Raw genomic sequence first — 17900 nt, 5'->3', positions numbered from 1 at the left:
ACTTATAGAAATACATACTTATTTATACAGGAACTCGTCCAATCTCTCACTCTCACATATAATCACTTATATACATCAATACTCACATATACTAGATTAAAACATATATAGTTACTCATTAAGATACTATTGAGACAGTCATTCACTCACTAACACACCCATACACACAGTCATCTACCATACAGTCCTGCACACATGCTGTCTTCAAAACATATAAAAGTAGTGAGTCACTCATTCATGCATCTATACGCTAAGTAATATCCCCCACCGAACCATATAGACACTCATACTGATACTCAAAAAACAAACTAATAACCCATATACACACTCATGTAGGTACTCACCAACCCATGCAGCCACTTATAGACAAAGTGAGACACTGATACAGATATTTACATATTTACACATTACTCGCTAATACATATATTCACTAAGAATCACTTAATAAGTCAGTTATACAATCAATTTTTCAAAACAAAAACCATTTAGACATTTATTTACCCATTTATTATTCCATCAACCTTTAGATATACATATATTTTTCAGAAAGACACACATTCACTGGATGATGTCATCAGTGATGTCATTTGAGATGTCATCAGTGATGTCATCAGTGATGTCACTGACCATGTCATGAATGATGTAATATGTGACGTCATCAGCAGTGCATTGCGGGCGCGCGAGTTATAGTTATATATATATATATATATATATGTGCGCAGACTCCAAGGAAACGCCACTTCCAAATCCCAGTACAGCACAGGACCGGCGAGGCAAGCAAGGAGACGGACCACAGCTTACAAAATCACAGGTTTTTAATTGCAGGAAAGGTTGGAAGCAAACGGGCAAGACGCATTTCGGGCTCCACGAGCCCTTGATCACATGCAAAGAACCAACAATTTTCATTTGTATTTATAATGCAGTGAAGCCCGCCTCCCCGCCAATTTTCAAAGCTGGTCACATGGTCATAGAAATACAGAAAATACTCTATGATGTCGCTGAAGACCTATGCACATACTAATAAGTTACTTAACATTAGAAAAATAACTGAGCAAGACGGTAAAAAATATATATCGTTGATTAACTACCATCTATTACATTTCGTTTCTAAAATTATTCCGGGATAAATCCCTTATTTAAGAAACAGTATGCAAAGTCTAAACTAGCGACCTGTACCAAATTGGGGAAAAACAGGTAAGATTTAAAGTGCAATGTACAATGTATGTTGACCCATAGTCTGACATTTGTGAAGTAAATATATTATGTGCAAAATACAAATCAAGAGGGAAGGAAAGAACAGTGCTAGGGGTGCCTGATAATAGTAACCTGTGTATATAATGCATATATGTTTTTTGTAACATAGAAGGACAGTATTAGCCTGCCATATGTTACACAAAAGCATACATTGAAAGACATGTAATACTGGTTTGACCATTTTATCATATATATAAAATATAAATTCATATATAATAAAAACACCACATGTGTAAAAAGTGCTAAAACATCACACATCTAGGCTAAAAAGTGTTGCATAAAATTGCATAAATTAATATATACATGAAGGGACAGAACAGTTGAAATTGTCATTGGAGTGGCTAACAAGGAACTTGACTATATATATATATATATATATAGGCCAAAGTGTATTGAAGAATGAGTGGGTGTATGACTGTCTGAATGGATTATTTAGTAGGTGCATGACTGAATGCATGGGTTAGTGACTAAACTGTGTGAATGTCTGTATCAGTCTGTCTGTTGTTGTGTAAGCGGTTGCATGGGTTGGTGAGTAGCTACTCAAGTGTCTATATGGTTTATTGATTGCTTGTCTGAGTATCTGTGTGAGTGCCTGAGTGTATGTGTGGGTAGGTGGGATATGTGTGACTCACTGCATGGATGTGTGAGTAGGTGATTCACTGGGTGTGTGGCTTCAAGAGTGCATCTGTGAGGGGCTGTATGGGTGGGTGAATATGTGTATGGCTGTGTTGGTGAGTGAATGGATGTCTCAGTGGTACATGTGTGAGTAACTACATATGTGAAAGGCAGTATATGTGAGTGCTGGTGTATATAAATGCATATATGTGAAAGTGAGTGATTGTGAGAGTGGCAGTGTGGATGAGTGTGTGCTTGTGTCAGTGATTGTATTAGAGTGTAAGTATGCGTTAGTATCTGTGTGAATAAGTGAGGTGGTGTGTGTATAACTGTAAAGGTGAGTAAATGGGAATGTGATTGACTATTTGCATGACTAACTAGCTGTGTAAGTAACTCTATGTGTGAGTGGTGGTGTGTGTTAGTGTCTGTATACGTGTATGAGTACATATGATAGTGGCTGTATTAATGAGTGACTGCATGTATGAGTTACTATATGGGTGAGCGATTGGATGTGTGTGTAGGCCAAGGAATCAGTGAGTGGGTATGTAGTGACTGGCATTGATGTGCCTATGGTTTCGAGAATTGCAGTCTGTATTTTAGAGTGGGTGTATCAAAGGTTACATTAGGCTGTGAGGAGGTGCATCAGAGGATTACATGGATGATGTCATCAGTGATATCATCGGTGATGTCATTTGAGATGTCATCAGTGATGTCACTGACCATGTCATGAGTGATGTAATATGTGATGTCATCAGCAGTGCATTGCGGGCGCGCAAATTATACTTAGCTCAATTAACTATAACGGCCGGATTTCTCTGGTTTTGTACGAGTGAAATGTCCAACTAACTATAACGTCCCTGAAACCTGTGGTTATTTCAGTGAATTTCTATATTTTTTTAAATGCTAATTTCTAACTATAACGTCCCTGAAAGCTATGTTTTTTTCAGTGAATTTCACAGGTTTTTTAAATAATAATTTCCAACTATAATGTCCCTGAAACCTATGGTTTTTTCAATTTTTTTTAAATGCTAATTTCTAACTAACTACCCTGAAGCCTATGTTTTTTAGTGAATTTTAAAGGTTTTTTAAATGCTAATTTCTAACTATAACGTCTCTGAAACCTGTCTTTTTCAGTGAATTTCAAATGTTTTTTAAATGCTAATTTCTAACTATGCCTACAGAGATAGGACATGTGCAGAAAGAGGAAGAAATGTGCAGGAAGAAGCAAAAGAAATGCAGAAAGAGGCAACAGAAGTCCACATAGATGAAGAAAAGCTCAGAAAGAAGAAAGAGATATGCAGTAAGAACTAACAGAGGTGCAGAAAGAGGCCTTGTTGCAAAGTCATCCTGAGCCCCCAACTTTTTGCTGACTAGTATTGGTGGTAACTGACTCTGACTAACCGGGCCCGAAGCCAGTGCTATGCTGAAAGTCACTTAGAATACAGTGAAAACACCTACATACACTAGGATACACTATGGGTTAGGGTACCCCTGTAACTGGCATGACCTCCCCTGTAAGGCCCTAGTACATAATAGGGCAGGGGAATTAAAACTACCTCTAACTCAAAGGTGCAGAAAGAGGCAAGGGAACTGCATAAAGAAGCAACTGAGGTGCCGAAAGAGGCAAGAGAGGTACACAAAGAGGCAATAGGTGCAGAGAGAGGCAGGAGGGGTGCAGAAAGAAGGAGGGGAAGTACAGAAGGGGGAAAGAATTGCTGAAAGAAGCAATAAAGGTATAGAAAGAAGCAAAAGAATTGCAGAAAGAGGCAAGTGAGGAGCAGAACGAAGCTAAAGAGGTACAGAAATAACCAACAGAGGTGCAATAAGAGGCAAGAGGAGTACAGAAAGGGGTAAGAGAGGTGCAATAAGAGGCAAGAGGGGTACAGGAAGAGGCAAGAGGGGTGCAGAAAGAAGGAAGAGAACTGCATAAAGAAGCAACAGAAGTGCTGAAAGAGGCATGATGAGTGCAGAAAGAAACAAGAGAGGCTCAGAAAGAAGCAACAGAGGTGCAGAAAGAAGCAGGAATGGTGCAGAAAGAGGGAAGAGAACTGTAGAAGGAGGCAAAAGAGTTGCACAAAGATGGAAGGGGGTGCAGAAACAGGCAATTGGGGTGCGGAAAGAAGCAAGTGTGGAGCAGAAAGAGCCAAGAGAGGTGCAGAAAGAGGCAAAAGATGTGCAGAAACAAGCAAGAGAATTATTGAAAGAGGCAACAGAGGTGCAGAACGAGGCAAGAGAACTGCAGAAAGGGGCAGGAAAGTTTCAGAAAGAGACAAGTGAGGTACAAAAAGAGGCAAGAGAACTGCATAAAGAGGCAAGAGAAGTGCAGAAAGAAGCAAGTGAGGTACAGAAAGAAGCAAGATAAGTGCAGAAAAAAGCAACCGAAGTGTAGAAAGAGGGAAGAGGGGTGGAGAAAGAGGCAAGAGGGGTACAGACAGAAACAAGAGAGATGCTGAAAGAAACAAAAGAAGTTCAGAAAGAGGGAAGAGAGGTGCAGAAAGAGAGAAGAAGGGTATAGAAAGAGGCAAGAGGGGTACAGAAAGAATCAAGTGAGGTGCAGAAAGAGGCAACAGAAGTGCAGAAAGAGGCAAGAGAGGTGCAGAAAGTAGAAGAGATGTGCAGAAAGAGGGAAGAGAAGTGCAGAAAAAGAAAGAAATGTGCAGAAAGAAGCAACAGAAATGCAGAGAGGCAAGAGAGGCGCAGAAAGAAGCAAGTGTGGCTTGCACACCATTAGTAACAATGTAACAGACACATTTAGCAATAAGTAACAGGTGACCAGTCTAGGTTTGCAAAGGGTCTTCCACCATGCTGTAACACTTATTGCTGCATTTCTGGTAACGTTTGAACCGTTTGAGCTAGAAACAAGGCTTTTTTTGCTCAAATCTGCAGATTAGGGAGCAGATTATGGATTATGTGGCTAATGCAAAAAATGTATAATTGTGCGAAAGTCGGTGCAGCCAGACAGTCGCATAATTCCAGTGGGCCTGCTCATACCTCTGACTAGGTCCACAAGTGCTCCTCAGTGATTCCTTCTTTTTTGTCTTACTGAGTTCCTAGATGAGCTTCTATGGAAACAAGGAAGACTAAACCTGAGGTTACCACTAGACAACTCAGACTACCATACCACATGATTACTCTCCATAACACATAATCCCTCTCTACATAATTCCTATACACTAAATACCACATACTTTCTATACACATCATTTCACTGCAAACATGCCACATATTTCCACTACGTACAATGTTTCCATAAGTAAACCTTTCCATTGTGGGGTACCGCTGGGCTCCTCCTTAAGCCCTACTCTTTTTAATATATATATGAGCCCCCTAGCTGACATCGTCCGTCCCTTCGGGATAAAAATAATCACCTATGCGGATGATACTCAGCTAGTGGTGGCCCTGAGCCATCCTCACACCAGCCCCAACAGGCTCAGGGACTGTCTGGAGACAGTGACCTCTTGGATGACATCTTCCTGTCTTAAAATAAATGCAGACAAAACTGAGCTAATGCTACTAGGTCACCACCCCAATCCCAATATTATCACCTCTGGCCCACTTGTCTCGGACCCCCCCATGTACCCAAAGACACAATCAAGAGCCTTGGCATCTGGCTGGACAAGTCCCTCAACTTCAACTACCAAGCAGCAAAGTTATCAGCCATCTGCTTCGGCCTACTCAGGCTCATTCGAAAAATCATGCCCCTCCTTCCCTTTAATGCCAGACGGATCATGATCCAAGGCCTAATCCTATCACGTTTGGACTTTGGAAATGCCCTCTATCTAGGGGCTCCACAGTCGACCCTGAACAAGCTACAGGTGATTCAGAACTGCGCAGCACGCACCCTGCTCCAGATTCCACGTCCGTCCTCAGTTCAAACAGAACTCAAAAAGCTTCATTGGCTCCCTGTCAAAGACAGAATCGTATTCAAGAGCCTGTGCATTACACACAGAGCCTTCTGGAAATCTGATGCCACCATCAACCACACCCTGGTCACTCCCTACCAACCAAACAGACAGATTAGGTCCACCTCCTCACACCTTCTTACAATACCCAGAATTAAGAAAGTCAGATGTGGAGGATGCTCCTTTTCCCTCAACGCAGCCAAACTCTGGAACTCCCTACCCCTTCACATGCGTGCAGAACACAACTTGTTGGCCTACTGGAAAATAGCTTAAAACTCAGCTGTTTAAAAACTAAAAAAAGGCTCCCTCTGTCCCCTCTCTGCCATTTGTCCGCAGCGCTAGGACGCCTCAGGGTAGCTACCGCGCTCTATAAATGTTCATTTCATTTAATTTCATTTCATTTCACATCCACTCCAAAAAACATTGGCAAAAAACTTTTACATTTACAACGCCAATAGCTCTAACTCTCGCAAATGGGAAACTTATTACATTGCAAATGCTTCTTTAACTAGTAGTCATGTTTGCAGAGTGGTGGAGAAAGGGTGCTGGGCCTCCGACCAACACTCTGGAATTCCACTGCGTGGGACTCACAGGTGATATCAAGAGGGCTTTTGGCCCCCAAAGTCCCTCAGGAGTAAAGTGGACTTCATCCCCCATCCTGTAGTTTGCCAGGAGGCGCGTTTGCAGAGTGGTGGGAAAAGGGGCATGGCCTCTAAAGACATTTTAGCAATCCCACTGTGTGGGACTTACTGGAGGTAACGCGAGGGGTAGTCGCCCCCCCAGGACATCCTTGGGGGCCAACTACCCCTCCTATTACCTCAGCGTTGGAGACCGTGGGGGAGCCCCAATGCCCCCACTGTCCCTGCCGGCTCCCCACCCCCTGTGGAAGCCAGCATTGCTTTTGGGCAAGGGGAGCTGCTAACATGCAGCTCCCCCTGCCCAAAAGCAATTCTGCTTTCTGTTTTAGAAGCGAGAGCAGGTTTCCTGCTCTCGCTTCCAAGAAGCAAAGCAGTGTTCACTATGGCAGGATGGTATCCGTGCTCCCACCCTGCCATAGCAAACAGCAATGTCCCGGGGGTAGGTACCCCAGGACATTGCAGGAGCCGACCCTGGGGGGGGGGGTGGTCCCCAAGGCCCCTCCCTACATTTGCATAGCCTCGGGAGGTGGTGGTCCCTGGGGCTTAGGGGTGCCCTGCGATGAACCACCCTAATTAAAGAAGGATGCCCCGGGAGGTGGTGGTCCCCAGGGCTTGCTGGGCCTGCAAGGCCACCCCCCTTTAATTGATATAAGCCCTGGGGAGGTGGCGGTCCCCGGGGCTTGGAGGGGCTGCGAAGCACCTTTGCCTCAAATATATTAAAGCCCTGGGGAGGTGGCAGTCTCTAGGGCAGAGTGGGAGGTGTTGGAGCCCCCCACATGTTTTTTCCAAGCCCCCGGGAGGTGGCGGTCCACGGGGATGTGGGGGACCACGTGCCCCCCACGCATAATAAACTAAACCCCGAGGAGGTGGCCCACCTGGGTGCTCAAAGAAACATAGCGAACATGGCTCACCCCCACCCCTCCCACGAGGCTATTCGATTGAAATGGCTCGGGACGGATTTAAATATCTGGGAATCTTTGTCACCCCAGACCCCCAAATATTTCATGACCGCAACCTAAAAGGTTCGCTCCAGAGACTCCATACCGACATCTCGCATTGGAGAACACTCCCCCTCTCTCTCCCGGTCAGGGCAGCCCTTTTTAAAATGCTAGCACTCCCTCGATTTTTGTATGCCCTACAAAATTGCCCATTTCCCGTAGCTGACTCCTATTTCAACTCACTTGAAGGAGACCTTCGCCTCCTCCTATGGGATGGCGGTTCTCCCCGCATTGCTCTCATCTCACTCACGCAGGGGTGGTATGATGGAGGTATCGCCCTCCCCAATGTCCGCCTCTACTATTGGGCCACTCAATTGGTTGCCACCAATTTATGGATCTACGGTTCGCCCGCGAACCCTGCTTTTCATTTAGAGAGCTACCAGACGGGCCGCGGTGGTTACCTCGAGGCTCTGTACGGCAAGAATTCCCGAACCCGATATATGGGCCCGATGTCCCATACATTATCAATTTGGCATCGTGTGAACAAGCGACTCGGATGGATCAACACCCTCACGTTGTCCACCCCACTTTGGACCTCATACAAGCTAGGCACCCTATGTCATTATCGAGGCTTTGATAAATGGGACACCATTGGCATATCCACTATAGGCGACATGCTCCGCAAGGGCAAATTGCTGACATTTGAAGAACTACGAAGCACGTATGACCTGGCACAATCTGAGACTTTCCGATACCTCCAAATTAAACACGCTATACTCAGCAATGCCCCGGACCTCTCCTCGCCCCTCGAAGACAGACTCTGTCAGAACCCCTTCAAGCCAAAGTGATATCCTGCACTTATCGCAAATTATGTAACAACATGACAAACACTTTCCATCTTCTGCGAGATAAATGGCAGATCGACATCGGAGTCTTGGATGAGGTTGAGTGGCAATCAGCATTAATGTCCCCGCGTGAATCAGCTATCAATCATAGATTCCGATTAATACAACTAAAGATATTACACAGAACATACATGTCTGGTCCTCTTCTGGCCAAAATAGGCAGACGCTCATCTGATCTCTGTCTCCGTAACTGCGGTCTAACCGGTACCTTCTACCACATTCTGTGGGAATGTCCAGCGGTCCAGGACCTCTGGAAAAGCGACATTCAAAAAATGACTGATGCAATAGGAAAACCTTCTCCCCTGTCCCTAAATGTGCACTTCTCAATGTGTGGGACCCCACAGACCCAACTGCAATAGAACAACAATGGACGGCTCTGGGCTTCCTCTTACTGAAGCGTGAGATAGCCATGCAATGGGGCTCACCTTCTAAACCGCTCCTAATTAGATGGGTGGCCGCTATGGATGTGTGCATGCTGTCCGAGAAAACAGTTTATAAGGTCAGAGGGTGCCCTGGAGTTTGGGATAAGAAATGGGGAAGATGGAATGCTTATAGAGGCGAATTGTGTACTTCCCCCTCAGCAGACATGAAAATGACCAGGCCTAATGTCATCCTGTAACTGTGATTGTAATTTACTGCTGTAATGACCGTGCTCTGTGTCAAAATTGTAACTGTGATTGCTTTGATAAATACTACCTCTGCTTTTGATCAATAAAATATTTAAAAAGAAAAAAGAAAGAAACATAGCGCTTTGTTTTTTAATATATTTTTGGCAGGATTTGTGCACCCAGCACGAATTATGCCGATTTTGTTTCTTTAAAAAAATGCTTTTTTTGGGTCTGTGGGTCCAAGTGGGCCCCCCTGAGCAGGCCTAAGGGGTCAGGGTGTTGCTGCCCCCTCTGCTTATTTTTTTAATGTTTTTTTTAATTGTTTTCTTGTGACTCAGTTACTGAGTCACAAGATGGCTGCCAACACATTCTGCTTGGGAATGTTGGCAGCCAGTCAGAATGAAGCTCGTGCTCAGGAGGAGTTCAAATCCTCCTCGGGGCTCAGATATCGATATTTTTCTTTGTTGAATTTCACAGCAGGTACTGAAGGGATTTATACCATATTTTAAAAAACACGCTTTCTAGACCAAGACCTAACTTTTTGCCAAATTTGGTGTAATTCCGTTCAGTAGTTCGGGATGTAGCTTTGTCTAAAGTTTCTTATGCAAATTAACATGGGTAAAATGTTTTTTGCGACCCCCCTTTTTTCTCGGCCCCTACATAACGAATCACCCCACAAACTTTCAAGACAGGAGCTGACCTGAGCTGGTTATTAGTTTGGGAAATTTTGCGAAGATTCGTCAAACGGCACCAAAGACATTGGCAAAAGAAGAAAGCGATTTTCCTATGGAAACTAGGTCCTAACTACAACAACCTACTGGGGACCGCCAGTAGTTAATATATATATATACATATATAGTCACTGAAAAAAACTAAAGGTTACAGGGACGTTATACTTAAGCTCAGATTTCACTTTACAAAACCAGCAAAATTCAGCAGTTATAGTTAGCTGAGCTGACTATAACTCGCACCCCCGCAATTAACTACTTATGACCTCACATATGACATCACTGATGACATGGTCATTTACATCACTGATGACATCTCAAACGACATCACCAATGACATCACTGATGACATCATCCAGTGACTGTGAGTGGTTTTAAAAAGTTTATGAGTGTTAAATATATATACCAAGGTGTATTGGTGAATCAGTGGGTGTATCAGGGCATGTATTGATGATTTAGTGGGTGAGTGACTGACAGTACATGTGAGTGACTAAGTGTCTCAGTGAATATATGGGTGAGTGACTGGTTGTGTTAATGTCTGTATCAGTCTGTCATTTAGTGTCTAAGTGGCTGTATAGGTGTGTGAGTGGAGATGTAAGTGGTTGTATTGGTGAGTGATTGGTTGTATGAGTAATTGTATGGTTGTCTGAGTGTGTGGGTGGGTTAGAGGGTCTGTGACTGCTGTATGGATGAGTGAGCAGGTGAGTCAGTGGCTGTATGGGTTAGTGAGTGCATGTGTTAGGAGCTGTATAGGTGAGTGAGTGTGTGTATGGCTGTGTGGATGAGTAAGTAATGTGTCAGTGGTATATGGGTGTGTAACTGGGGATGTGAAAGGCAGTATAGGTGAGTGATGAGGTATATGAGTGTCTATATGAGTGAGTGAGTGGATGTGAGAGTGGCTGTATGGGTGAGTATGTGCTTGCATCAGTGACTATATAGGTGAGTGAGTACGTGTTAATATCTGTTAATGAGTGGGTGTGTGTGTATCTGTATGGGTGAGTAAGTGGCTGTGTGATTGACTGTATGGGTGAGAGACTAGGTGTGTGAGTAGCTCTATGAGTAACTGAATCAGTGTGTGAGTGGCTGCATGGGTGTATGAGTGGATATGTCAGTGGCTGTATTAGTGACTGAGTGGGTGTATGGGTGAGGGAGTGGATGTGTGTTTAGATCTATGAATCAGTCAGTGGGTGTGTAAGTACTGGCATGGGTCTGAATTGGTTTGTGAATGGTTGTGTGGGAGTGGGAGTGGGTGTATGAAAGGTTCCAGCGGGGTGTGAGTGGGTGCATAAGTGGTTCTGTGGATGATGTCATCAGTGATGTCATTTAAGATATCATCAGCGATGCAATCAGTGATGTTAGTGACAAGTTACAGTTACCTCAGCTAACTAAACGGCTGGTTTTGTATGAGTAAAATATCAGCCTAACTATAATGTCCCACTATTCTTTGTCTTTTTCAGTGAATTCTATTTTTTTTTAACTAGCACTGGCGCTTGCAGAGTGGTGGAGAAAGGGGGTTGGTCCCCTGACCAGCTCTCAGGAATCCTGCTGTATAGGACTTACAGAAAGTACCAGGTGGGCTTCTTGGCTCCCAAGGTCCCTCTGCATCCAAGAGGGCATCATTCCTCAATCAGCAGTGCACCAGAAGAAACATTTGCAGAGTGGTGGAGAAAGGGGGTTGGTCATCTGACCAGCTCTCAGGAATCCTGCTGTATAGAACTTACAGAAAGTGTCAGAAATTACCAGGAGGGCTTCTTGGCTCCCAAGGTCCCTCTGCATCCAAGAGGGCGTCATTCCTCAATCAGCAGTGCACCAGAAGAAACATTTGCAGAGTGGTGGAGAAAGGGGGCGTGGCCTCTGAAGACCTCTTAGGAATCCAGCTGGGTGGGACTTACTAGAAGTAGCAGAAGGGGTTGTTCGCCCCCAAGGACCCTCAGTAGCCAAAGGAACTTCCTCCCCCATCTAGTAGTGCAGCAGAAGGCGTTTTTGCAGAGTAGTGAGGAAAGGGGCGGACCACAAAGAGCTCTCAGCAATCTTGCAGTTTTGGACTTTCTGAAGGTAACAGGAGGGGTAGTTGGCCTACAAGGACGTGTTTGGAGGCCAACAACTCCTCCTGTTTCCTCCAGTAAGTCCCACACAGCACGGTAGCTTAGAGGTCTTCGGAGACCATGCCCCCTTTTTCCACCGCTCTGCAAATGTGCATCCTGGTGCACTGATGGTTGGGGGATGAAGTCTTCTTGGTTGCCAAGCGTCATTGTGGGCGATCAAGCCCTTTTGTTACCTGTCCCTGGGGCACCCAGTCTTAGACTTCGGGTCTAAACTTAGACATTAGGTCTAAAGTTATACTTCAGTCCTAAACTTATACTTTAGGTGTAACCTTAGACTTCAGGACTAAGCTTAGACTTCAGGTCCAAGTCTTTAGGTCTGAAGTTAGGTTTGAGGTTTAAATTTAGACTTTAGGTCTAAACTTAGGCTTCTGGTCTAAGTTACCTTGTGAATCGGGTCCATAGTGTCTTCCTCATCGAACCTTTGTTATTTTATCATCTTTAGAACTGTTTTGACACTATCAATCACAATAAGCTTTGGTTCAAATTGAAGTCATAGGGCATTAATAACACATTGTTAAAACTGATGTAAGCCCTATATAGCTATACCTGGGTTTATTTGAAATTGGGGGATAATGAGAATCTTTCTAGGAGCATACTCACAAATGGAGACTAAAAAGAGAGCTGTGTTTTAGCCCAAGTTTTGTTCATTTTTGATGCGTCTGATATTGCCAAAGGCTGGATAACAAAAGCGCATGTCCACCAAAAATTGGGAGAAGGTCAGTACCATTGTTAATGCATGCAGGTGACACTATGAATTTCTACCATACCAGCATGAGACTACAACATACACTGAGAATGCTTGAAACATATTGCAATAACATGAACCATGAAAAATGTAATGTACCTTACGTTGGCAAAAGAAGGTAAAGCAGGTAAAGCTAGCTGGATTATAAATAAGGAACAAATCAAGCCTGAGGATATTTTTTTTTACTATCTGGCAGTATGATTTAACAGCTCTGGAAACTTCGCCAGGCAGCAGGCTAATCTAAAATCAAAAGCAAACAATTTGATGTTTTCTCTATCTATTGAAACTGGCGACTAACCTGTCTGGTTCATCTGTGATGCTACCAATGGACGTAGTCAAGTATTTGCTTTCGTTATCTAATGGCTGCAAAGTGTTCCCTGTTATGGCTGTACTAGCTCAAGTCAACCTCTTACGTAGCTTCGTTTCTACTGTGCAGGCCTAAATACGTTTGGAATCCAACCTGATCAAACAGACAGTTTGCAGTCAGCACATGTTTTAGATTTTTGGCAGAGACAAAAAAATCATGGCAGAGCTCAATAGGATCTAACTTGGAAATTACAGAAATAGCAAGTCTTTTCACCCGTTTCGGAATTATTTTCTCGAGGGCCTAAATTAAGGACATGAAACTAGCAAGCGGTTTTGCAAAGTTTAGTAAAGCTGCTTAAGTCAAACTAACTGCTCCTTCTAAAAGTGCATGCAAAACAGGGAGCCTTTTGTTGACCAGTTAGCAGAATTGAATCAAATTGGACTCTGCACTGACGTAATGCATCTAAAATACATCTAAATTGGCAGGTTCCTTCACCAAGAATGAACTATTGCTACTTGTTAATTTGATGTGTAAAAATAAATGTTAAGTATCTTAACAGTCAGGTCTCCCCAGCAAGGAATGAACTTTTTCTATCTTTCAGTCTGTTTTAAAACAGTAGTGTTTCAAGGCGATCTCCAGTAAAAAAGTAATTAAATTATGCAATAACGTTTGTAATACTTATTAATACTAAATGCAATAAACGCAACGCATCATATTTTACAAAAACGTATAGATCCAAGAGCAATATCTCAAATATTTAATTACTACGAAAATACTGCTTAATATTGCAGTCAATCAATTAATTAACCTAATAGAAATTCTTACCGATATGTGTACGGTCCTTTTTGTTCGAGAAAGGGTTTCGCTGTTGAGTCGATAATTTCATTTGGGTTTTTAACGTGAAACAGCCAAAACTGTCGAAAAACTGGGCTCCCTGGTGTTATCCAGTTATCAAAAGCAATGGTTCCATTTTCAATCACTATATCCTGCACAATGTAAAACATAATTGTTTAATAAAAAACAACTTGTCATTTATATATTGTAGACAATTCTAGAACTGACTGTCTCAAGGAAAGTGTGGTATATCGATTTTTTACTCTGGATTAAAATCACATGCAGAGAGAAAGAAAGGTCACAGGTATCAACACTTTACATCAGATTTTTGGTGGCTTGTGTCGTATATATATGTTCCACTAATCATTCAACTGCTAATATGAGACTGAACTGCAGACACGGGTGCAGCAATCATTCTACCTGTAAAGCCATCTGGGGTCAAAGGGTGCATGTGGTGACTTACAGTACCCCACTCCCCCAGGTATTCTGGTAACTGGAGGCCAGATATACTAAGTCATTTTGTTACCATTGCATCACTCAAGGTGACGCAAGAGCTTAAGTCAGATTTACTATGCCACGCAGAGTCACCTTGTGTGGCTATGCGTGGCAGAGTAAATCTGGAGTAACTCAAGACAGCACAAGGCAGTGCCTTGCGTAACTTTGCGCTGGGAAGGCGTTCTATGGGGGGGGGGGGCGTAATTGTTCACACGCATCCACCCATAGTGTTCGGCGCATCTCCAGATTTACTAAGACTAGTAAACCTGATAATGCATCAAATGCTAATCCTTCCCAGGTGAGGCGTAACAAGGAGAAATATATGTGCTGCATTCTGTGGCACATGTAGAAGGAGGAAAAAGCCTCTCAGGATTGTTTTTGTGCAAAAAGCTATTCCTTCCTGCACAAAAACAATCCTGTTGTAACGCAGGCACCCTTGTACCATGGTGCAAAGGTGCCTGCGAAACTGCTAGGCTGCATTCAGTACACCAGTGCAGGGAGAGGACAGGTATGCACCATATCTTAGTAGCTATGGTTCATTTCTGCCTTCTCACTGTCACACAACGCAGCGCAGCAGGTTGTCTTGCTGTGTTGCATGACTTGTTAGTAAATCTGCCCCTTTATGTTCATGCTTGATTCCAACCCAACAATGCATCCTTCCTTCAAGGGCCTAAACATATTTGATTGCCTTGATGTGCTTTTCTGGGGTAGGATCCAAGATCATGGGAATGTTTGAATACCATTGCTCATAGTGTAGTAACTAGTGTTTGCTTTTATTCATTTTTTGATTTACCAGTTTTTGTGAGAATAAATGCTGTTTCTGTTCTGCATCAAGAACTCAATGTCTGATGTTTCTTTTTTCCCAAGATCGTGTTATGGAAAGCTAAAACGAGCCACACATTTCGTGTTAAATGTCCATCTGCACATTTAACACAGGCCTTCTATCAGCATATGTACATGTACAAATATCTTTGGAGGTACCTTCAGCTGACTACTAAGTCTCACGCTTAACATTCTATCCCAAGTGGCTTCACTCAGCTACAGTATACAGCATTTATCTTATTAGAGCTGATCTTGTGTGCAGAGTGTGAGTGTGAGGCACAGCAAAGCCATTGAATATACAGAGACCGTGGTAGGCAACTTTCGAACTTGGTATATATATCATGCCATGGTGATGGTGTAAGGGCATTTCGGATACAAGAGCAGTTGAAGATTGCTATTTGTTTTGATGATTGAAACGTTTTGAAAAAAATCATTATCTACATCTTCACATCTGCTTCTGTGCTTCTATTTTCACAACTGGGGACGAGTGATTAATAGAGGCACCTCTACATTTGACAACTACCGACTCAGAAACTTAAAAAATGTGTAGCATGTGGCAAGATAGTGAGGAAAACGATCTGCAAAAAAGTCACAACGGAGAATAAATACTGACACTGGGCAATGTCAGTAAAGAAAAATGCACATTCAATCAATTAATCAGCATTGTAGATCGCAGCACTCCCACCCCGGGGGGTATCTGGGCACTGGAGTACGGGGTCTCTGTCGAGAAGCTAGGTCTTGAGGAAACTGCGGGAAGATGGGCGACATTTGCAGAAAAAGTCAAAACAGAGGGCAGAATAAGGAAATCAGCAGCAAAAGACCAAACCGAGTGCAGAAAAATATGCAGAAAAAGGTCAAACAGAGTGCAGAAAAACAAGCAGAGAAGGCAAAACAGAGAGCAGAAAAGGCCAAAAAGAAGGCAGAAAAACAAGCCGAAAGGGCAAAACAGAGCAAGAAACGAGCAGTGGAGGTGCAGACAGAGGACAGCAGGTAGATAGGCAGCAGAGTGTGGTGGACTACAGGTAAGCTGGACAGATACACATAGAAAGAAAAAATGCCTCAATGGATTGTTCCTGTGCAGGAAGATGCCCCTTCCTTTAAACCAAATCTAAGCCAAACAAGACCAAGACAACAAAAATCCACCATACATATGTCAAGATATCACCAAGAATAGGTTATTCACAAGAACAAAGCTTGTAGCAACAAATAGCTCCACCTGGGGTTATTAAAACGCGGTGACAGATATAAATCCCAAATTACAGCGCCGACTGTGAGGTGCGCGGCATCGGGCCAGGATTTACATAGACCCCAAAGAACAGTACCTTAGAAAATGATAAAAATAAAGCTGGTGCACGGCATCGGTGAGGTGAGGCTTTGTTGGCACCGGGCGGCGTCGGTTTGTTATGACCACATGGGAGGTGAGGCGTTGGTTCTTTACTGAGATACAGAGAAGGTGAGACATCAGTTCTTTACTGTTGACGAGGAGGTGACGTCGCAGTGGCATCTAGGCATCTGTTCTTTACGACGATGCAGGGTCGATGGATTCAGAAGGTCACCTACGTCAGGTATCGAATCCGTGATGATGAAGCACCTGCGTTGGTGAGGTCAGGGCTGCGGTGCTCATCGGGGCGGTGCGTCGTGAGTGTCACAAGCAGTGCCCTTGGCTCTGGTGCAGGCTGTGGCCTTGGTGATGGCGTCAGAGTCAGTGCGGTGCAGCGGCGGCAAGCATCAGGGTTTCAGTGGAAGTCGGGCGGTGCATCATTCACTTCACGAATGGTGCCCACGGCTTCTTTGCAGGCCGAAGCATCGCTTCAGGCATAGGTGTTGATATTTCCCTCTGTGGCAGCTGAAACAGCAGTCACAGGGGCAGGAGGACAGAGGGAATGAAGTTGTTGTGTCCCTGAGACTTCAAAACAGGGGGCTAGCTCTACACCAAGCCCTCAGAGATCTTCTTCAAGCAGGATACACAGCCCACAGCAAAGTCTTGATCCTCTACTTGCCAGAAACAGCCACTGCAGGCCAACCCCACACAGTACACAGCAAAGTGGCAGTACTTCTCCTTCAGATTTCCCAACTCTTCACCTTGGCAGAGATTCATCTCGAGTCCAAAAGTAATCTAAATTTCTGGGATCTGGGACCCAACACTTTTCTTTGTTCTCTTGTGGTAGAGAGTCTCTTAGCTCAGACTAAACCAGTTCTGTCCTCTCTGGTCCAGCTTCCTGGCAGGAGGTGGAGACAGCATTGTGTAAGGCAGACAGGGCCTATTCATGTGCAAGGAAATCTCCTCCCACTACTCTAAAATGCAGCCCAGGTCTATTCAGCCCAACCCCGACTCATCCTGGAAAGGCAGGACAAACCTCAAACCCCCAGTGGCTATCTACAGCAAATGCACCTCCCCAACCCATGTCACTCCAAAGCCAGACAGTCAATCCACAACCCAGCAGAGGCACACAGGATTGTTAAGCAAGAAAATGCACACTTTCTAAAAGTGGCATTTTGAAACCCATCATTTAAAAAACATCTTTACTAAAAGATGTGTGATTAAATTCTGAGGTAAGAGAGTCCAAACTCCATTTCTCGATCTTGTCCTAATGGGAAGTTATACTTGTAAGGTGTTACAAAATATCCCCCATTCTATCCTCTGGGACAGATAGCCTTTCAATAGTCAAAAACTCTGTATTTCACAATCAGGACATGTCACACACACCAGTACATGTCCTACCTTTCACATACACTGCACCCTGCCCATGGGGGTACATTTGGCCTACCTGAGGGGTGTCTTACATGTAAGAAAAGGGAATGGCAGGGCCTATCAAATGGGTGCACTTGCCAGGCTAACATAGCAGTTTAAAACTGTTCGCAGACACTGCAGTCGCAGGTCCGAGAACCCTTTGAAAGGCAGCTTGAGTGGATGACACAATTAGTGCTGCAGGCCCACTAGCAGCATTTGATTTACAGGCCCAGGGCACACACAGTGCTCTGTGTTAGAGGCTTATTAGTAAAT

The 17900-nt window shown here is 43.9% G+C and overlaps 1 protein-coding gene across 1 annotated transcript in view; it reads right to left on the bottom strand.

The window, feature by feature from the left end:
• CD36 (CD36 molecule (CD36 blood group)) overlaps window positions 1-17900 on the bottom strand; it is a 538852-nt gene that overhangs the window by 413464 nt on the left and 107488 nt on the right. The window contains exon 2 of the mRNA XM_078674174.1: window positions 13571-13731. Coding sequence (XP_078530300.1) covers window positions 13571-13731 — 161 coding nt within the window. The remainder of the gene's footprint in view (window positions 1-13570; window positions 13732-17900) is intronic.

Source organism: Lissotriton helveticus, chromosome 1_1, assembly GCF_964261635.1.
Source record: "Lissotriton helveticus chromosome 1_1, aLisHel1.1, whole genome shotgun sequence".
In the NCBI taxonomy this organism is placed as follows: Eukaryota; Metazoa; Chordata; class Amphibia; order Caudata; family Salamandridae; genus Lissotriton; species Lissotriton helveticus.
Note: the sequence above shows the minus strand (reverse complement) of the source record. Positions and strands in the feature narration are given on the sequence as shown.